The sequence below is a fragment of the Taudactylus pleione genome, unplaced genomic scaffold (genome assembly GCF_031769625.1).
Source record: "Taudactylus pleione unplaced genomic scaffold, aTauple2 ptg000309l, whole genome shotgun sequence".
NCBI classification, from domain to species: domain Eukaryota; kingdom Metazoa; phylum Chordata; class Amphibia; order Anura; family Myobatrachidae; genus Taudactylus; species Taudactylus pleione.
In genome coordinates this window covers 8,268,826-8,292,362 of record NW_028284710.1, presented here as the reverse complement: position 1 = coordinate 8,292,362, position 23,537 = coordinate 8,268,826, and the positions used below count along the sequence as shown (strand labels likewise).

At 42.5% G+C, this 23,537-nt stretch overlaps 1 protein-coding gene and 1 pseudogene across 3 annotated transcripts in view; both read right to left on the bottom strand.

Annotated features, from left to right (window-relative positions):
* The window catches only part of RECK (reversion inducing cysteine rich protein with kazal motifs), a 255,837-nt gene that overhangs the window by 4,817 nt on the left and 227,483 nt on the right, over positions 1-23,537 (bottom strand). For all 3 annotated transcript variants that reach the window (XM_088442336.1, XM_088442338.1, XM_088442337.1), the window contains 2 exons: positions 16,468-16,541; positions 7,065-7,220 (listed from right to left, as the gene is read on the bottom strand). In XM_088442336.1, the coding sequence (XP_088298462.1) occupies positions 7,065-7,220; positions 16,468-16,541 (230 nt within the window). The remainder of the gene's footprint in view (positions 1-7,064; positions 7,221-16,467; positions 16,542-23,537) is intronic.
* LOC148511401 (poly(rC)-binding protein 2 pseudogene) lies at positions 11,098-11,979 on the bottom strand (annotated as a pseudogene).

Below are 23,537 nucleotides of genomic sequence, written 5' to 3'. Positions count from 1 at the left end.
AGATCCGCTGCTGGATAATTATGCAGGCTTTGTGTCATCCTTCAGGAGGATTTTCGATGAACCTGGGCGTACTGTATCAGCATCATCAAACATCATGACACTGAGACAAGGGGTCCGTCCTGTCAGTCAATATGCCGTGCAATTTAAAATTTTAGCATCAGAACTCAAATGGAATGAGGAAGCCCTCACCTCGACCTTCTGGCATGGGTTGTCAGACCGACTAAAGGATGATCTAGTCACTCGAGAGCTTCCTACTAATCTGAACGACATGATTTCGTTGTGTATCAAAGTTGACCTACGCTTCAGGGAACGTCAGGCTGAAAAAAACAGAACTGACCAGCAAAGGTCATTTACCCCCTCCATTTCTACCCATCCCATTCCTTCTCCTACTGAAGAGGAGCCTATGCAGGTGAATCATACACACCTCTCCAAAGAAGAACGTCAGAGAAGAACGCAAAAGAACCTCTGTCTGTACTGCGGAGAGTCCGGTCACCTGCTGATCTCCTGCCCCCGTTAACCGGGAAATGCCAAATCCTAACTGACCCTGGAGACATCAAGTTAGGAGTTATGAACCCGTCTCCAAAAATTAAAGATTTCACGATTACCCTAGCCTTGGATCTTAAACCCAAACCTGTCTTTGCTACTGCTCTACTCGACTTGGGAGCAGCCGGAAATTTCATAACGTCTAGTTTCATAGATAAATTTCACATTCCTTGTTTGTCTCTCAACCATGCCATCTCTCTGACCTCTATAGACAGACTCAACCAGTATTGGTCCGAATTGGGGCACTTCATTCTGAGTCCTTAAAATTCCTGGTGATATCAGAGGCCTCTCAAGAAATTGTTCTTGGTCTACCCTGGTTACGTCAACATAATCCCAGGATTGATTGGAGTTCTATGCAGATTCTGTCATGGGGTATGGACTGTCAGAAATCCTGTCTTCCAAAAATTCGACCTGTGAGAAAGACAGTTCCATTAGTTTCTTCTGCCATTCCCAAGGAATATCAGATGTTTGCCGATGTTTTCTCTGAACAACAAGCAAATATCTTACCCCCTCATAGGGAATGGGATTGTCCAATTGAATTGATACCTGATAAGATACCACCTCGTGGTCGTACCTATCCGCTGTCCTTGCCTGAGACTCAAGCCATGACCGAGTACATCCGGGACAACCTGGCAAAGGGGTTCATTCGCCCCTCTACTTCACCTGCTGGAGCTGGGTTTTTCTTCGTTGGCAAGAAGGACGGTGGTCTAAGACCATGTATCGATTATCGAGGCCTTAATGACATTACTGTAAAGAATCGATACCCTCTTCCCCTGATTACTGAGTTGTTTGATAGGGTCAAGGGCTCTGTCATTTTTTCTATATTAGATCTAAGAGGGGCTTACAACCTCATTCGTATCCGAGCTGGCGATGAATGGAAGACCGCTTTTAATACCAGAGATGGACATTTCGAGTATTTAGTAATGCCTTTTGGATTGTGTAACGCCCCTGCTGTCTTTCAAAGTTTCGTTAATGAGATTTTCCGGGATCTGTTATATGTTTCGGTTGTTATCTATCTGGATGACATACTGATTTTTTCACCCTCTGTGGCTAAACATCAAGAACATGTTAAAGAAGTTCTGACCCATTTGAGAGAAAACCACCTTTACTGCAAACTGGAGAAATGCGTCTTTGGAGTGCCCAGTGTACCTTTTCTCGGCTATGTAATATCTGGCTCCAGTTTAGAAATGGACCCCAAGAAGGTACAAGCAATTCTGGATTGGACCCGACCTCAGACACTGAAGGCCATCCAGAGATTGTTGGGATTCACCAATTATTATAGACGCTTCATTAAGGGATTTTCTACACTGCTGGCTCCCATTACAGCCTTGACCCGCAAAGGTGCTAATCCTGCCCAATGGTCACCTGAGGCAGAGTCTGCCTTTCATCTTCTAAAACAGGCCTTTATCTCAGCACCAGTTCTTCGACAACCAGATCTGGACAGGCCTTTTTTGTTGGAAGTAGACGCATCATCTGAAGCTGTGGGAGCAGTCTTGTCTCAACGTTATGAGGACAACCGAGTCCATCCGTGTAGGTTCTTTTCTAAAAAATTCTCACCTGCCGAAAGGAACTACGCCATAGGTGAGCAAGAACTACTAGCTGTAAAGTTGGCGTTGAAGGAATGGAGATATTTGCTAGAAGGCGCCAAGTTTCCATTTACTGTATTTACGGACCATAGAAATCTCCTATTTCTCAAAAACCTCCAATGTGTGAGTCCTCGTTTGGCCCGCTGGGCAATATTCTTTGCCAGGTTTCAGTTCACCCTGACCTTCCAGTCTGGAGCACTTAATCAGAAGGCTGATGCCCTATCGAGGTCTCTCCTCTGTGATGATCAATCTGAAAATCAAAGCAATACCCCTGTCTTGGAATCAAGAGTTTTCGCCGCATTACAACTTCAGCCTCCTACGGGAAAATCATTTGTGGCCCCGGAATTAAGGAAGTGGCTTCTCACTTGCGCTTCACAGGGCACTCAGGCACTCGGAAGACCTTGGAGTTACTGAAAAGACACTATTGGTGGCCTTCTATGAAGGCAGATATAATGGAGTTTATCTCTTCCTGCTCCTCCTGTGCCCAGCATAAATCATCATGACAAGCTCCAGCTGGAGAATTGCTTCCATTACCTATTCCATCACGTCCATGGACGCATCTCTCCATGGATTTCGTCACAGACCTGCCAGTCTCTCAAGGTTTCAACACTATCTGGGTTGTAATAGACCGATTTTCTAAGATGGTCCACTATATACCGTTGAAGAAGTTACCTTCTGCCCCTGACCTGGCACAGTTGTTTGTCCAACACATATTTCGTCTACATGGCCTTCCTGCTGAAATTGTCTCTGACCGTGGTGTGCAGTTTACTGCAAAATTCTGGAGGGCTTTGTGTTCTGTTCTTCAAGTGAAGTTAAACTTTTCCACGGCCTACCATCCGCAAAGCAACGGCTCCACCGAGAGAGTTAATCAAGATCTAGAGACTTTCTTAAGAATTTTTATGTCATCTTCCCAGGACAATTGGGCTGCCTTGCTGCCGTGGGCTGAGTTTGCACATAATGCTTCCTACCACTCGTCAACTAACCAAACGCCATTTCAGGTTGTATATGGCCTTCATCCTCGTGTTCCCGAATTCCGAAGCCTGCCTGTATTCGATGTTCCGGCCGTGGAGGACACGGTGCGGAATTTTGCTGCCATCTGGACTCAAGTACGGTCTGATTTGTTGAAGGCATCCTCTCGCTATAAGACCCAGGCCGATAAGAAGCGTAGAATAGTTCCACGCATGCAAGTTGGAAGCCAGGTCTGGTTATCCACCCGGAATCTTCGTCTGAGGGTTCCTTCTATGAAATTTGCACCACGCTTCATCGGTTCCTTCTCCATAACAGAAGTCATTAATCCAGTGGCCTATCGTCTACAGTTACCCCCATACCTAAAAATCCCTAATTCCTTCCATATTTCCTTATTGAAGCCCCTGGTCCTGAATAAATTCCATAGTGCTCTACCTGCTTCTCCTCGAGTCCAGACGGAGAGAAGAGTTGAGTTTGAGGTCGCCCAGATCTTGGACTCTCGTCTACGCAGAGGTCAACTACAGTATTTGCTGGACTGGAAAGGTTACGGTTCAGAGGAACGTTGCTGGACCGATGCTCGTGATGCCCACGCTCCCACGCTCATCAGGAGATTCCATTCTGCCCATCCGGAGAAGCCTGGTGAGTGTCCTGAGGCCACCCCAAAAGGGGGGGGTACTGTCACGGCCAGGGTATTTCAGCATGGCGCTAGGCGAGTGTTACCTGTGAGGTCATTGTGGCGCGGGCTGTCTGGTGGCGGAGCTGGTGTCTGGCGGGGGGCTTTGGCTGCGCGCTTTGTTGTGCGGGCCTGTTGTCACTCTGCGCTGGTACGGCCTGGCGGCGTCTCCATTCCCTTCGGCATGGGCGCCGCCATCTTGCCTTCTGGCCATGTGATGCGGCTGGCCAATCCTGGTGAGTCACATGTTCCCTCCGGCCAGTAACAGCACGGCATGGGGTATTTAGGAAGGGTCAGTGCCTTCCTTCTTTGCCAGTGCAACGTGTATCTCAGCCTAGCTGAGAGGGAGTTCTCTGTGCTTTCCTGTTCCTGTGAATTCGTTGTCTGCCAGTCTGCCTGTCAGCTCCTAGCTCCCACTGGACTACCCTGCTTCCTCCATCACCCTTGCCCATACCTGAGTGCCTGAGCCTGCTGACATCCTGCACTTCAGTTCACTACCTGTATACCTGGCTTGTTTATTTTCAGTTTCACTACCTGCACACCTGGACAGCTCTAATTGTTTCTACTTGGACATTAACCGTTTTACTCCCACCACAGAACTCTTGTGCACATTTATATATTCCTGGACTATTATTTACTGCCATTATATGTTTACTCAAGCACTTATTAAAAATCCTAGTTTTATTTTCAAATCTGCTTCTGTGATCGCTCCTGCTACCACCCCGGGTCCACAAACAACCCAGAACATCACAGTATTGTACACATAACAGGGGGCAAGTTTTTCATACAGAGAGATCACGTCAGGTTCAATACTTTTAAAATACAGTACTTTGCACTTCCCTTCTCCCTTCCTCTCTGTGTATGGCCACCCAAGTTCCTTCACCACCTCCCCCCACCATCACACAATTACTATTCATCTCCATTGAGCTCATTGTATGGCTCACCACCACCACCCCCACCATCATTCGCTTCTATTCAATGCTGCTGCATGCTGAGCCCGCTATTGACATTGTAGATATTGTCGGCTTTAATTTGCACACTTCACATCACATACACGACAGATGCAGCTCTCAACATGGCTAGAGTGTGTGGCCTAGTGGTTAAGGTCTGTACATTGCACCTTGGGGGTCCGGGGTTCGAATCATGAAAGGGGAGTTTTTTTCTTTTTTCTTTAGTTTATAAATCTTCACTACTAGATTAAAAATAAATCACTTGGTGGTGTGTGTGAATCCTGTTATTTATATGAATACATATACAGATGGGTCCTCATACATCCAGCCTCCTTGCACATTAAACAGGCCATCTATGTGCTCCATGCCATGGCACGACTTGGAATCACGAGCGTCTTTTATGCAACTTTTTACCTTCAAATGCGTCTGAATCATACAGCGGAGCGAATTAATAGCACAAGTAGCTTCTGCAGAATAAAATGATATGCAGGATGCCTATGTTCTGTGAGCCAGTGCAGGTGTATCTGCACGCGAAACGTTACGTTACACGAATAGCGACTGTAACACGTTAACATAGTTATTTGCTTGCAGATACAGCCATACTAGCTCACAGAACATAGGCAGAAGCCGTTTGTGCTAATAAGATGCATAGGATAAAAAGATGCATGAAAGAAGCTCGGCGCTACCGAGTCACACAGCACTCCAGCACTATGTGTAGTGCACAACTTGTAGCGTATGGAGGATAGATGTATGTAGACTCATCTCTATTACTGTGCTGCAAAGTCCCTGTCCCTAAATGTAACCCTACAGTAGATGCATATTACTGTACCGAGCCTCAATAAAGCAGCCGTACAGTAGCTTACATTGACCAGAAGATGCACACTAAGCATTACATAATGACAGAGCAACTGCAGTTCAGTTATTTTAAAGAACTCTACTAAACTGAAAGCATTTCTCTCAACATCCCACAGCAGCACAAATTTGATCAGTGGAGCACTCGCCACCTAGAGGTTAAGCAGTGTATAACATGCCATGGCTTATCTTTCATTGTAGAATACCAGTGTACACCACAGTACAGCCATCACGTAACGTTCCATGGCACGACACAGGAGGCCTGAATGGCGCGCTATGAGCAACAACCTAGCTGGGCACATCTGTATGTTATTTTCCTGTTATCAGACAAGCCCAACTAATCCTATTCATGTATTTTTGCTCAATATTTTCGATTATGTAAAACTACTGTAGTTAGTATGACTGAAATTAATGGTTGTTAAAATATTTAGTAATAGAAGGGATTATAGTACAAATGATTTTGAATCTCATTTAATACACAAATAAGAAAATCTAATATGATAATAGGACACCTGGTAGTATATTTTCTAAAGGTTGATTTTAATAGATTTTGATTGATTTAAAATCAATGAAAATGGATCAAAATCGATCAACATCAATGCTGTTTCTGGGGCTAAATCAAAATTTACTAATATACCATTTTTTATTTGGTTTTTTAAGTATTAGTAAATGTGTGATTTAGCCCTGAGAAATACACCATCTATGTTGAATGATTTTTATCGATTTTAAGTCATTCAAAACCAAAATCGACCATTAGTAAATATATCCCCTAGAGTGCCGTTATATGCTTAGTTTCCCTTAGGTGCTTGCCAAACATGCTGGCTGCTTGTGACTGGCAAACAGCATGGGGAAGTCCGGATCAATTCAGGTCACAGTTATTTAGTAGTGGGCACTCAAAGCAAGCAGTTGGGTTGGCTTTTATTTTCCTTCAAATTGGATAACAGACAGGAATATATTCCACAAAAATATTATAGAGTAATAAGAGAAGATGTAATTTTACAAAAAGATTGTAAATTAGGTTTGTTGGAGTGTTGTATACTGTTAATTGTTAATTATTTTTTGGAGGTTTTTAGTTATTGTTTTGTTTTTGCTACTGTGTTTAAACAATTAACAATATGCCATTTAAGTCAATAGCTGTCAGTGTGGGGCTGTAATATGTTCCAAAATAGCTGGAAACAGTTCCTTAATAGTTGAGCTAAAACATCTTGGAAATCAAAAGTCTCATATCCAACTTTCTTGCTCGTAAAACTATACACTTTAGTGCAAGGTGTATCAGAAAAGTCAGATTTGGCTCAAACATCAGGCAAAATATTTGGAACTTTGGGTACAAAAAGATGCACAATTTTTGAAATGTTACTCTTATCATTTTGGATTGAATTGGCTCCTTTGTGGCACTGATATTTTGAGGTCTGTTTACCTTAACAGCACAGTTCTCCTTAATTGTAAAATGTTTAGTTAGACCAATAGGCAAAAGAAATGATAACTATTTCTTACTTGTATTGATTTTGGATGGTTATCAACTGGTACCACAAGGACAATTATTTCTGATTCCACGCTGAGATATCCAAAGACATCACATTGGGGTACAGATATGTGGAGTCTTATTTTCTGAAGTATGTCCATGATAGTTATTGGCATTTTCTTTGTTACCTGGGAAAAAAATGGGTTGAATTGAAGGTGTCACAGGAATGGATAAAGGGCATAAACAGGTTTGAGTACCAGATGAGGATTTTCCAATTACTGTAAAGTAATAAAGTACCTAAAGGCATGCATTATAAGGTTTCACTATGGCTAAATGTTTTTAATAACCATAAAATGAGGTTAATCTGTGATACAGGTATTGCAACAAGATAATTGAAATTATGATGTACAGTATAAGACATCTGAAAACAGATATATGTGTAAAAAAATAAACATATTTTATGAGAAAGCGTTATCACTGCACAGGGAAATGATATTAAGATTATGGTATATGACTCATCTGTGATATTAAAATCTTATGAGATATATTGCTCTATACACTATCAACCTGGCACCCACTGCCCCGGGCTGTCAGCCTAGTCCTGGGGTGCCCTGGAGAGGGGGACCCTTTTATTGGTGGGGTTCTCACCTCCCCAGGGATTCCCAGCCTGGGATGACTAGCGGTCAGGGTTAATGCTTTGGCCGAGGGACCCGAGGAAAGGATTCCCCTGGCTGTGGCATTACTCCCCAGCTAGAATAGGTCAGGTGCTGGTTATGGTTAATACAGGGGACCCCTACACTGTTTGTCCGCAGTCCAGAACCAGGACCGGCTCAGCTGAGCCCAGTGCTGGTTGTGCCAAATACAGGGAACCCCTACTTCTTTTGTCCCCTGTATTTTGTCAACCAGGACTGGCTCTGAAAAGCCTGGTGCTGGTTGTGCTAAATACAGGAGACCTCTATGTCGTTTGTCCCCTGTATTTCACAACCAGGACCAGCTGTGAAAATCCCAGGGCTGGTTGTGCTATAGGGAGGGGGGGTGACGCGCCATATATTTTTAAAATTTTTCACTTGTTTTAAATTTTTTCAACACAGATGCATGGACGGAACTCACTGATCCATCCATGCATCTGTGTCTTATTGATTGATTTATTTTTCTAAGATGCATTCCGCATGGATTGCACTGATCCGTGTGTGCATCTCTGAATAATTTTTTTACACAGATACCTGCATCACGGATCTCACTGATCCATGCATGCAGTCAGCTATCTTTAGATCTTGCACGATAGTTCTTATGTCAAAATGTACTGTTTAAGCACCATGTTGTGTCCTGGAGTGTTGGGGAGAGTTCAATGGAAATCGTTTACGATATCGCATCATGAGCACATAGTTCTGTGTGTAGAGGCCTTAGGAAGCAGTTCAGGGCTGGGACCATCAGCGCCATTGAGCCCTTGTGTCCCTCCGCTGCTGTCTCTGTGCACTGCCCAGCTGCTGCCACTGCTCCGCACCCCCGCTGCTGTCCCACTGCTGCCACTGCCCCGCACGCCTGCAGCCTGCCCCCGCAGCAGTCTCTCCCTCTGCACTCCTGAAACACCTCCTCTGTGCTGTCCCCTCCACCACCATAACTAGTGTACCATTTTCTTGCCCTTCTCCCCTGCAGGTGGCCCGGTTTGCTGCTCCCATCCCTGATTTTTAAACAATTATAAAAAAGCAATGAAATTCCATAGGCAAAAAACCTTATGGTTTCACATGTCCCATTAAGGCTTCTTAGACATGATCTGAAATTTCACAAAACCTACTGAATTTCTGTCCTCAAACTTAAAAAAGCAATGAAATGCAATCATTAAGGCTGATGCCTTAATGGACGTGTTCCTTGAGCAATACAGATATGGTATGCCATCACACCCTGTAGTTATTTGTAAATTCAGCACTCTCACAGAGTGAGATTGCTTTCACTCACAAAATGGTGGAACTGCTAATACACAGAATTTTGTGCTCATTGTAATACACATATGAGAGTGCTGAGATCTGCAGTATTGCGCAAGGAACATGTTCATTAAGGCGTAAGCCTTAATGATTGGAATTTCATTGCTTTTTTAAGTTTGAGTGTCAGAAATTCAGTAGGTGTTGTGAAATTTCAGATCATGTCTAAGAAGCTTATATACTGTGTATATATATATATATATATTTCATATACTTCTTGGGGAATATATTTAATATATTATTGACTCTATTAAATGTTTTTAAACTTTTTAGAACTAGGTGTCATTTTTTTCTCTTCAGTGTATTTTTTAGTATATACTGTATGGTGTTATTTTGTATTATATATGGTGTTATTATTGCCCTCCATATTACTAAATAAAATTAGGATTCATAATAGTGTATGGATGTTAACACTAATACTGTCATTATGCCTATTTTTAATCTCTTACAGTGGACAGTGGCGGTTTTTGTTACTTAAGTGTATAATTATTTGTATGTTGTCCCTGTATTTCTTTTAATAATGATCTATTACTTTCACCGGAGATTATGTCATGATTACACAGTTGGTATAACTATATGTTTGTCCATCATATGACATATCCCCTTGATGAAGTCTGACTGAATAGACAAAACACGTTGGGACTACCCATTTGGACAGATCGGTGAATTTTTTAATTACAGTATTGAATGTGTGCTACGTACTATTTCCTTGCTCCCTTTTTTTTTTCACATAAAAACCTTTTATGATATACAATACAGTTTTTGGTATATATCTATATGGGTATCATAATTCATGGGACATAAAAATGATTGCTAGAAAGGAATTTGTTCTCTTTTATCCCTATTAATGAAGCCAATTTAACCACACTGGCTAAACAGTATGAATTGTTTTTAATGTTGTTCTTGCTTTATTTTAAATGTTTTTATTCCTAAATAAAGTCCTTGTATAATCGCTGAGTGGACTGGATTTAGGAACTAACACTTAAAGATAAGCACATTTTATTTAACGCTTTGTTGTTGTATTAGGTGCTCTTCTCTTTTCACTTCTCTACATGGTTGTTTTTATGGTTTACCACTGTATATACAGTATATTTTGGAGTGAGTTGATACCCTGAAATTATAGAGGAGTGTTGTATTCATTATTTCATTTTCCTCTTCCCCACAACTTATAGGGTTTATTAATTTAACACTGCTTTTGTTATATGTACTAAGTTACACTGCACTGGGCGCTGGTATAATTTCTTTTTCACCATATACCAGGCATTTATTAACTCCAGTGTAAAGATAAAGCTGTATTTATTTATTTATTTATTTATATTTTATTTTTTTTTTCAAAATTACAGGCTGTCTTTATTTGTGTTCTGAAATATTCCTGACATTACAGAACTAAATTGAAATGCCATTAATACCCCACTCTTTACATATGTACTTAAATTAAAATCTTTAGCAGCAGGTTTTAACAGCAATAAGAAAAGAGGAAAAAAAAAACAAGTTAAAATGCTGTAATTTCAACTGAAAATGTGCAAACTAGTTAAAACCTACAGGGCTATGTAGACTGACGTGAGCTAAAAGAAATTGCTGGAGGATGCAGTGGAGGAACTTGTGAGTGGTGGGCCCAGATGCAAAAATTTGCTTTGGGCCCCCCACCTCCACCCTACTCCAAGTTCAGTACAGTTGGTGACAGAGAGAGGTAGAGGGTGACGGGGAGAGGCAAGAGGCAGTGGGTGACAGGGAGAGGGTGATAGGGAGAGGTGACAGGCCGTGGGTTACAGGGAGAAGCAGTGGGTAACAGCTTCACAATGAGACACACCCCATTAGGCTGCACTGCTGCTGGGTCAGAGGAGCATGTGATGGGCTCCTCCAATCAGAGAGCTCAGCACATGCTCCTCTGACCCCTCTGCAGAGACTACTGTGATTTATTACCCAGTATTGCACTGCAGTGCACTATGCTCCGGTCCCCTGCTTGTAGCTGCTGGCCTGCTCAGTCACAGTCTTGATGGCTGCCTGGCAAGCAGCTGCACTGCAGCCTGTCATACAGGCAGTGTGGACCCCTATATTGCGGCGGGCCCCACCCCTGGGAAGATGTTTAACTGCTTTCCCTGCCATCACCTTCTGAAGAAAGCCTAACATTGATAAGATATTGGTTCAAACTAATGCTGACTGTTGATCCAGTAATTGTAATTTGACAACCTGACGATCAGTGGAACTTTCCACAGGGTTAGCAATCTTAATCTGTGCTCCAGACATCTGACAAATCTCATTTACTTAAGTACCATGATGTTGAATGATACAACCGATCAGATTATAAGGTATTGTAGTGTCACAGGAGGTTGTCTGAGCTGAAGCTTTGATACCTTCACAGAATCCAATATTGCCACTATGGGACATCGGAAAGTAAGATTGCTGCATTGCCAGTTTCTTGGTCAGATCAGGAAGGGCAATATCATACTGTTGTTGAATGGTGTAGGCTTGATCACTTGCAAAAATCACAGGATAACTGGAGGGTATGATGGCCTGGGGAATACCAGCAATAGTGATTACAAGCTATGTGGAATTAGGCAACATATCTCCTGCCGCTTGGACCTGAGCCCCTGTACCCTCTGATATTCTTAATGTTACAGTCTCCTTTTCCAATGAGGGATCCGCACTAGCTTGCAGGCACCACCAGATGCAGAGTAATTGGTGGTTTGCTAGATGCAGTACTGTTCATCATGGAACTGCTAATATCTTCCAGTTTATCGATGATCATTGAAAAGGCTTTGCAGATGTAATTTACTGAACCTGCTAAGGTGATAATTCTGTCAGGACAGTTGCCTTTAGAGATATTTATCCAAGCCCCACTCTCTTCACACATCTTTTTACAGATTCTCCTTTCTTTCCAATGATGCTACCACCTTCCTTGCCATGCATCAGCAGTCTGATGGTGAGGGTGAAATTCAGGTCTCCTTCGATAAACACCGGTGTCCATGATGAGACAAGTTCTCTCATACCAGGGCAATAGTCAGATGTACAAAATAGTATTTGGTCACAGGATAAGACAAGACTTCCGAGTTACAAAGGACGAGTTTTGGCTGCTGGGAATGGGCTGTGTGAGAGAAAGAATGCGCTAGGGAGGAAAGGGGAAGGAGAAACAAGGGAGGAATTTTGGGTAAGGAGTGATCTGGAGGAGTGATGCTCTGTGAGAGAAGGAGAGAGCAGGGTGGACAAGGAGTGGCAACATTGGGAGGGGCTGGCAGGAGCTGTGGCTTCTGCTGCTTTCTATACCCAGTATTTATAAGCTGCAGAAGCATTCAGGACCTCATTCAGAGCTGCTCGAAAAAAGCGAGCGCTCGCTCTGAATGAGGGCGGCCGCTTCTTTTTAAAGAGCCGGCCTCCTGGCCACTCGCTAAGCTGTAGGTGACCACCCACAGCTTTAGCAAGTGACCAGGCGATGGTCGAGACCATGCACTTGCGACGAGACCCTTGCGGTAGGGTCTCGTCAACGGCAAGCCCCAGTCAGCTCTGCAGGAAGCACCCTACTGACATCACTGGTGATGTCAGCAGGGCTGCCTACAAATGGCAGGCGTTCCATCAGGAACGCCTCCGTTTGTCCGGTCACCCCCCACCACACCTACAAAACGGGGTGAGCTGTCGATCAACATCGACAGCCGCCACTTTTGTAGCGAGCCCTGAAGCGAGTGAATTTGTCACTCGCTCCGGAGCTTGCGTACGTGCAGTGCGAGTGCTGTGCATGCGCAGGCCCTCACTATCGACCCGCTTGCAAGGCAGCAGGGCTGCCTACAAATGGCAGGCGTTCCATCAGGAACGCCTCCGTTTGTCCGGCCACCCCCCACCACACCTACAAAACGGGGTGAGCTGTCGATCAACATCGACAGCCGCCACTTTTGTAGCGAGCCCTGAAGCGAGTGAATTTGTCACTCGCTCAGGAGCTTGCGTACGTGCAGTGCGAGTGCTGTGCGTGCGCAGGCCCTCACCATCGACCCGCTTGCAAGCGGGTCTGAATGAGGTCCTCAGTGTTTTAGAAGCAGGCAGTGTTTTTATTGTATGAAGAGAAATTTAATTTGCATCCCTCGTATTATAAATTGGTGGGCTAGGTGCAACTTTCCCTGTATATGCTCTTAACTCTAAAAGAAGCTTTAAATGAATATCCTGCTATGCTAATGGACAGACACCGTCAATGTCTATTAGCTGTGTAGAGTTTGTATGCTCACTACGTGTGTTTGCATGGGTTTCATCTGGAAGCCCAGGTTTCTTCCACAGTCCAAAGTGTACAAAACTAGTTGCTGGCAAAAATGAAACTTAGGCCCTCATTCAGAGCCGTACGCTCTGAGCAGAGCGCACGCTCTGAATGAGGGCCGCCCTCCATAATTATGGAGCGTCCTCCTGGATGCTCGTATAGCTGTGTGTCACCACCCACAGCCTATACGAGCGTGCAGTTTGATGGCCGCGATGGTCTTGACCTTCGCGACCATCGCCACAGCGAGCCGGAGCCTGCGGTTGAGTTTTTCAACCGCAAGGCCCGGAGTGATTTTGGCTCTATCAGAGCCAAAATCACTCCCACTGACATCACTAGTGATGTCAGTGCGCCGACTTCTGACGGTAGGCGTTCCCTTGGGAACGCCCCCGTCAGGGAGGCATGCCCCCGGCATGCCTACCAAAGGGGGCGTGCTATCAATCAACATCGACAGCACGCCCCCTTTGATCAGACACAACGAGCGAAGGAAAGTCCTTCGCTCGTCGCGTCTGGCGCATGCGCATGACGGAGCTCCCGCCGTCGTGCGCATGCGCAGTGCACAACATCGACCCACTTGCGAGCGGACAGCCGCTTGCGAGTGGGTCTGAATCAGGCCCTTAGTGTTTATGTTCATCATACAGTAATTTAGACTAATGGGGCAGGAACAGATATAAGGAGCCCTTGTCCCTGCATGTGTTTTTAATGCATTCATGCAAATGTTAAGTTGATACCCCCTATGAAGGTTTTGGGGGTAGCAGGGGAGGCAGAGGGTTGCTGGGGAGACAGTGGTTGACTGGGGAGGCAGAGGGTGACAGGGGTAGGCAGCTGGTGACAGGAAGAGGCAGAGGTTTACAGGGGGATGCAGAGTGTGAAAGAGAGGTAGAGAGTGACAGGGAGAAGTAGATCATATATATCAGATGGCCACATACAGATTTCCACTAGTCATGCCCCTATATATGTGTATGCATATATATATGTATATATATATATATATATATACACACTGTGTGTATATATATAATATATATATATATATATAAAATATCATACAAACTCGGCACTCACATGCTTTTCAAACTGCAACTGATAGCCCTGGGTGTGGTCCTGTCTCTTTAAGGCAGGACCCAGTTTCATGTTTAAAATGTATGCAAGCTTGAGCCCAAGATGGCTGATCAACTTCATTTATCTGAGAATCAGTGTAGGGACTGGCTAGATGGGAATTACCGTGAAGCGGTGGCCAGCTTAACAAATTATTGCAATATTTTGGAACCAACATTCCCTATGTTCAAAGGAGTTGCAGTTTGAAAAGCATGTGAGTGCCGAGTTTGTATGATATTTTTTATGTAGATGGTGTGGTCACATACCAAGGGCATCCCAGATGGTCGAGTGCCGTGGATTGAGCCTTGACCCTGTCGTATATATATATATATATATATATATATGCCATAGACAAAAATCCTTACAGTTTCATATGTCCCATTAAGGCTTCATAGACATGATCTGAAATTTCACAAAACCTACTGAATTTCTGCCACTCAAACTTAAAAATGCAATGAAATTCCAATCATTAAAACTGATGCCTTAATGGACGTTTTCCTTGTATTTGGAGCCGAGGGCAAGTTAAAAAACAGAGCCCCCCCAAGTATGTGTGTGCGACGAAAAGTGGGTATGGCCACAGCATGGCCGCTGAAAAATAGGGGTGTGTCAACATGACACACCACTATTTCTTGTCACTCTGGGTACATTCCTTTCCATTCCATATGCACCTTAATGCCCCCAGTAGTAGTGCCCCTTATGCAATGTCCCCAGTAGCAGTGCCCCCTGTAATAGTGCCCCTTATACAGTGCCTCCAGTAGTGCCCCTTATACAGTGCCCCCATTACTGCACCCTTATACAGTGCCACCAGTAGTGCACCCTTATACAGTGTCCCCAGTAGTGCAGCCTTATACATTACCCCCTGTAGTGCCCCCAGTAGTGCCCCTTTTACAGTGCCCCCAGTAGTGCCCCTTATACAGTGCCCCAGTAGTGCTGTTATAGAGTGCCCCCAGTAGTGGCCCTTACACAATGCCCCCAGTAGAGTTCCCCCTATCTAGTGCCCCCAGTAGGGCCCTTTACACAGTGCCCTCAGTAGCGGTGCCCCTTATGCAGTGCTCCCAGTAGTGCCTCTTATACAAAGCCCCCAGTAGTGGTCCCCCTATGCAGTGCCCCCAGTAGTGGTCCCCCCTATGCAGTGCCCCTTATACAGGGCCCCCAGTAGTGGTCCCCCCTATGCAGTGTCCCCAGTGGTAGTCCCCCCTATGCAGTGCTTCCAGTAGTGCCCCTTATACAGGGCCCCCAGTAGTGGTCCCCCCTATGCAGTGCCCCTTATACAGTGCCCCCAGTAGTGGCCCCCCCTATGTCGTGCCCCTTATACAGTGCCCTCAGTAGTGGTTCCCTCTATGCAGTGCCCCTTATACAGTGCCCCCCGTCCGCTCCCTCGTCCTCCCCCACTCTGCATTATGGGTGAGACGTCATGACATCTCTCCCATCACCCACTGCGGGAGCCGGAAGGCGGAGCTCATGAGTGAGCTCCAGCCACAGCTCTGGCTGTGGGTGCAGCAACCAATGAGAGTCTGTCTGACTCTCATTGGCTGCTAAAATAGACACACTGCCGCCGGCAGCGGACCGCACTGCACTGACTGAATCCACTGTCCTGGAGCATGGCCGGCAGCGCCCCTCCCCCCACAGCACCACTGGTCCGACAACACCCAGGGCGCGTGACGCTGCCAACCCTCCCCCTAGTTAGTCCAACCAATCAGCCCCTAACTCTAATGTGTTAAACTGTTAGTAGCTGATTGGTTGGAGCATTATTTAAGATTAGTAACGAGTGATAACAAGAATATCACTCGTTGATAAATTTGGGCCAATGACTAGCAGACATTATACTAAAGGAGATCTGATCTTTGGGTAATTGTGACTCTTCACATTTCATTTTATATGACGTATTGTTCTATTTATTATTTTAATGCTATAGAGGTTAAGTTTTATCCCTATAATCTTGAATGGATACATTTTGCACCTTGCAGTTGCACTTTTGCATACTGTATTTATATGCACTTTGTTTTAAAAAGAAAAGTACCACAAAATGGCTGTGCACCTTAAAATGCACTAGAAGCAGGTGCACTTATTCTTGTTCTTGTTAGTGTTAGTGCCTAGAAAAACATAGAAGTGTTAACAGTTTACCTTGGCAAATTTATCTAACTTTTCTTTGTCATATAAGATCCTTAGAACACCAGCACATAAAGGACAACATGCTCCTGTATGAGAAAAGAAAAAAAACACTACTTATTAGAATTTTATTACGCTTTATTCAAATGATCATGTATGTTAACCAAATACTGTGAACTGTTTTACAAAAAACATAATTAATACATAAGGCATTACACATCATGGGGTCTATTCAACATTAAGTATCCAACTGGTCTCGAGTTGCGGCGGTGGATACATAATTACTGGAGCAATTCCATATTGCCCCTGGTGTGGGGACTGTTGCTCCGATCGCAGGATCGCACAATCCCTCTGCAGATGTATGGGGGCCTATACTCAAATGCCCCTCTGGCAGGATCCAGAACTGCAGCTCACAGATTAGGGGGCTTGGTGACCCCTAGTGGCAGGGAAACATACTTTGGAGGGCAATGCAAAACAGACAGAGTTCTAACAATTGGTCGCTAAGAGCAATTTCTCTACTTTCTCTCTCTCCCCATAATGTTTTACCATCATATTAGAAGTTGTAAAGCCGACACTTAAAATGCATTAAATCACATTATTAACAGATCAGATTACAGTTTTGACCTTACATTGTCACCATTCTCTGAATGTCGACATTTTGATTGTTGAATACACATACCAAACCCTACATAATACTACACATTTATCAGTAAATAAAAAAATAACTGCAACTCTACTACATTTAAGTACAGATGTGTCCTCATACACTATTGCAGATCTTCTCGGCTCTCCAGGTCCTGTGCGACTAGGCTTGGATCGAGCGTCTCTTTTGCTCTAATACATATCCACTTAACCACGTATCATATCAGATACGACCATACCAGACTGGGCTTTCCCTGACATGGTCGTATCTGATATGACCAGTCAGGAAAGCTCTGTGGGCGGCTGCTGGAAACTAATTTTGTAGCAGCCGCCAATCACAGAGGGACCTCCCGGTCCCTCTGCACACTGTCCCTCCCCGTGGGCCGGCTGATCACTGCTAGCAGTGATCGGACAGCCCAACGAAGGTGCACCCACCCCCGACAGCAGCCCGGCGGCTGCTGACAGGGCAGAGAAGGCAGCGCTGATAGCGCTGTCCTTCTCTCCCTCCCCCTCCAGAGAGCAGCCGCTGAGAAAGCATTGAAGGCAGCACTGATAGCGCTGTACTTCTCTCCCTCCTCCGGAGCTAGCAGCAGCCCGGCGGCTGATGGCAGAGCAGAGCAGCCGCCGGGCAGAGAAGGACAGCGCTATCAGCGCTGTCCTTCTCTTCTCTCTCCAACCCCACTACCAGCAGCCCGGTGGCTGCAAACTAGACAGAGCAGCCGCCGGACAAACAGAAGGTAGCGCTATCAGTGCTGACCTTTTCTCTGCCCTGTTAGCGGCTCCCCAGCGGCTGCAAATAGTAGAGGGAGCAGCCGCTTGCCAAAGAGCCAACCCCTCCTCTGCCTTCACCATTTTTGCAAGCCCCACCCCATATATAAACAGCAAAGCCCTATATGTATGTATATATATATATATATACAGTCAGGTCCATAATTATTGGGACATTGACAGAATTTTCATATTTTGGCCTCTATTCACCACCACAATGGCTTTGAAATGAAGCAAACAAGGTGTACTTTATCTGCAGAGTTTCAGATTTAATTTGAGGGTAATTACATCCAAATCAGGTGAACGGTGTAGGAATTACAACGGTTTCTATATGTGCCTCCCACTTTTTAAGGGGCCAAAAGTAATGGGATAAACTAAACAATCCTGAATCTAACTTTCACTTTTTAATACTTTGTTGCAAATCCTTTGCAGGCAATTACAGCCTGAAGTCTGGAACGCATAGACATCACCAGACGCTGGGTTTCATCCCTGGTGATGCTCTGCCAGGCCTCTACTGCAAATGTCTTCAGTTCCTGCTTGTTCTTGGGGCATTTTCCCTTCAGTTTTGTCTTCATCAAGTGAAATGCATGCTCAATTGGATTTAGTTTATAAAAGAGAAAAAGTTGTGAGATCTGTGGGTGCACTCTGGGATGAATGAAAAAGTAGGATACAAGGGAAAAGCTTGGCTTTTGTTAATGGTTGGTATTACAAATGCATAATGTTAAAAAATAACTTTTATTAATATCTATTAAAAATTATATGGAGTTAAAATTAAGAAGATGTGTATAAAGTAAGAAAAAATTGGTGATTAAAAAAGCCTGTTTTGATCGCTGGATCACAAGTGTTAATCTAACTATTTATATGTATGTAATATGAAACATTCATCCACTTGCTCACTTATTATAAGATACAGAGTATATGATTTATCAGAGCAAAGTGGTTTTACTGTGTCATGAATCCAAATGGCAACATTTGTTGCAAACAATATTTGTTGCAGGGTATTTGTTACTTTTTATGCGATGAAAGTGCTGCTGGATATTTAATTTAATACTTAATTCTTATCACATCGCGCTTACACATCATTGACTCAGGGGAGCTTGTTTAGTTATGAAACAGAAACTGTCTCAGTGTTATTTAATGTAACACTGTTGATAATAACTTTAGTATTAATTAATACTGTGACACATTTGTGTCCTGCAATTATAACTCAATATATACTGACTCATTGATGTCAGTCACAGGTATTTAAACATATGGTGCTAGTTACTGCAGCTTCTATACGTTTCTTAATAGGTTAATGTACATATCTCTCCCAGTACTTTCATTAGCGTTTGGTTTGACACAACGCACTAACTCTGCCAATATAGTATTTTGCAATGTTCTAATTTGGACATATACGTCCTTATGATCCAATAATTTTAAGCACCTGTGTATATATTAACAATATCCTGCATTATTGCTCATATACTGTTATACAGTGTTTTCCTTTAGACATGTGTGTCCTTATAGTTTACCGTTTTTTAGATGTCTGTATTTGCAGTGGCTCTGCTGATACACTATTTTATAACATTTCTGTTGTGTTCACAGAGGATTTGCTAATAGCTCATTCAGGACATATACGTCCATACAGTTCAGTGCTCTCAAGCGTCTGTATTTACGGCTCTGTTAACCCAGTGCTTTTACATTAGTTAGAATTGGACACATGAGTCCATGTGAGCCAGCGGTCTCAGGCGCCGTATCATTCAGCGCTCTCAAGCATCTATATTTTCAGTATATAGCAGTTCTATTAACACAGTGTTTTGTAATAGTTAGAGTTGGACACGTGCGTCCATGTGAACCAGTGGTCTCAGGCACCGATGCGCATTTCGCCGGATGTCCGGCTTCCTCAGGGCAAGCCGAGCATTTGGTCTTGCTTAGTTTAAATCCCTATCCCTTAGCTACTGTTGCTAGGGGGCGTGTGTGTCCTGTCTGGAATGATCGCTATTTGGTAATGTTTGTCTCCGTTTTTTCCTAACTATACCATTATGAAAAAACGGAGACAAACATTACCAAATAGCGATCATTCCAGACAGGACACACACGCCCCCTAGCAACAGTAGCTAAGGGATAGGGATTTAAACTAAGCAAGACCAAATGCTCGGCTTGCCCTGAGGAAGCCGGACATCCGGCGAAATGCGCATCGGTGCCTGAGACCACTGGTTCACATGGACGCACGTGTCCAACTCTAACTATTACAAAACACTGTGTTAATAGAACTGCTATATACTGAAAATATAGATGCTTGAGAGCGCTGAATGATACGGCGCCTGAGACCGCTGGCTCACATGGACGCATGTGTCCAATTCTAACTAATGTAAAAGCACTGGGTTAACAGAGCCGCTGAATACTGTAAATACAGACGCTTGAGAGCACTGAACTGTATGGACGTATATGTCCTGAATGAGCTATTAGCAAATCCTCTGTGAACACAACAGAAATGTTATAAAATAGTGTATCAGCAGAGCCACTGCAAATACAGACATCTAAAAAACGGTAAACTATAAGGACACACAAGTCTAAAGGAAAACACTGTATAACAGTATATGAGCAATAATGCAGGATATTGTTAATATATACACAGGTGCTTAAAATTATTGGATCATAAGGACGTATATGTCCAAATTAGAACATTGCAAAACACTATATTGGCAGAGTTAGTGCGTTGTGTCAAACCAAACGCTAATGAAAGTACTGGGAGAGATATGTACATTAACCTATTAAGAAACGTATAGAAGCTGCAGTAACTAGCACCATATGTTTAAATACCTGTGACTGACATCAATGAGTCAGTATATATTGAGTTATAATTGCAGGACACAAATGTGTCACAGTATTAATTAATACTAAAGTTATTATCAACAGTGTTACATTAAATAACACTGAGACAGTTTCTGTTTCATAACTAAACAAGCTCCCCTGAGTCAATGATGTGTAAGCGCGATGTGATAAGAATTAAGTATTAAATTAAATATCCAGCAGCACTTTCATCGCATAAAAAGTAACAAATACCCTGCAACAAATATTGTTTGCAACAAATGTTGCCATTTGGATTCATGACACAGTAAAACCACTTTGCTCTGATAAATCATATACTCTGTATCATATAATAAGTGAGCAAGTGGATGAATGTTTCGTATTACATACATATAAATAGTTAGATTAACACTTGTGATCCAGCGATCAAAACAGGCTTTTTTAATCACCAATTTTTTCTTACTTTATACACATCTTCTTAATTTTAACTCCATATAATTTTTAATAGATATTAATAAAAGTTATTTTTTAACATTATGCATTTGTAATACCAACCATTAACAAAAGCCAAGCTTTTCCCTTGTATCCTACTTTTTCATTCATCCCAGAGTGCACCCACAGATCTCACAACTTTTTCTCTTTTATAAACAATATGTTATAGGTGAGCAGGGTAGCATCACTTTACTCTATTCCTTCTTCCAACATTTAAGGTAAGAATCAAACATTTCTGGAACTTATGAATTACAACACCAGATATAATTATTAAGAGGAAGGATGAATAATCTTAGGACTCAAGATAACTAACTAGAATCAGTGCGGAATTCTTTCATATTCTTTAATTTCAATCGGATTTAGGTCAGGGGATTGACTTGGCCATTGCATAACATTCCACTTTTTAGCCTTAAAAAACTCTTTGGTTGCTTTTGCAGTATGCTTCTGGTCATTGTCCATCTGCACTGTGAAGCGCTGTCCAATGAGTTCTGAAGCATTTGACTTAATATGAGCATATAATATTGCCCGAAACACTTCAGAATTCATTCTGCTGCATATATATATATATATATATAAAACGTGTGTGTGTGTATATATACATACATACATATATATATATATGTATATACATACATACATACATACACACACGTGTTATCTATACACATGGATATATACATATACTGTGTATATACAGTATGTATATATATATATATATGTATATATATGTGTATGCACGCATATATATTGTTTATATATATATATATATATATATATATATGAAAAATAATCTATGAATTCGGCGCCAGTACCTATAACTGTGAATTAATCACTAATGTGATTTAAAATTAGTGAAACACAATGCAAGTAATCCCAAAAGAGGTTAGTCTACATGGGTGTCAGCTCCGTGTCAATAGTCTGTAGAATTGGTGAGAATACTACCTTGTAAATAGAGAAGGAGGTTTATTGACTGTGGGCGACAATCTTGCTATTAATACATAAAATAATGACTATAAAGAGGAAAGTGCTAAGTGCAAAATGATCAAAATATGAAAAAATTGCATTGAAAATAATTACCAATAAATAATGAAAAGTGCTTAGTGCAGGAAAGAATAATTTAGCAGCATAGACCAATGAAGTGATGGGCGATTGCCAACATAGTTTAAAAGATACAAATTTTAATCTAAACATCAGTAAAACAAGTACAAATAGACCACTGTGGTTCCTAAATGAGGAAAGACCACCAAAAATACAATATTAAAAATAGGTATAGATAAAATAGTTCGTTTAGGAACCACAGTGGTCTATTTGTACTTGTTTTTACTGATGTTTAGATTAAAATTTGTATCTTTTAATCTATGTTGGCAATCGCCCATCACTTCATTGGTCTATGCTGCCAAATTATTCTTTCTTGCACTAAGCACTTTTCATTATTTATTGGTAATTATTTGTAATGCAATTTTTTTATATTTTGATCATTTTGCACTTAGCACTTTCCTCTTTATAGTCATTATTTTATGTATTAATAGCAAGATTGTCGCCCACAGTCAATAAACCTCTCATACAGTATATATATACATATATATATATATATATATATAGTAGTCAAGAAAGTCCAGCACTCACAAAAGAAGGTAGCTTGGCCCGGTGCCCTCACATAGCGATCACGCATGTAAATATATCCAATAGTGCGGCACTCACAGCGCTTCATAGGAGAAATAAATAGCACAGACACAAGATGTATATCAACGTTTCAATCTATTTCGATTTTCTTCAGGACATATACCGTATATGTCCTGAAGAAAATCGAAATAGATTGAAACGTGGATATACATCTTGTGTATGTGCTATTTATTTCTCCTATCAAGCGCACTATTGGATATATATATATATATATTAGTGTGTGTGGAACCCCCCGACCGGTGTCAAACAAACGATTGTTTCTATCGATGGTTGAACCAATCGGCCATCGATGGTACAGCTATCAATGACCAGAACTACAGTATATCATAAAAATTTTTATTTTTTATGGTATATGGTGTTTAAAAAAAAAAAATTGCGTTGAAATAGTTTTAAAAATGTGTTCTTGACCTAATTCAATCATAAAAAATAATGACAATTTCAGAGCGTTTTTTGAAAAAAAAAATCATCAGTTAAGTGGTTAATGAGACTGCAGTGATTGCGACACTTATACATTTGTGTGCGATTGGGCTATGATGCTGCATCCATAGCTGTTTCTCACGCCAAGTTCTGTTGTGCTACATTTACGATCTTCTTCATATTTAAAACTAATTCCTGTGCGGGTAAAGTCACAGCCCGGTGTCTCTGGTACAGATTGAGTGGTATTTTGCTGCGTCTGTAGTGCAAATGACACGCTGTGCTACACTGCT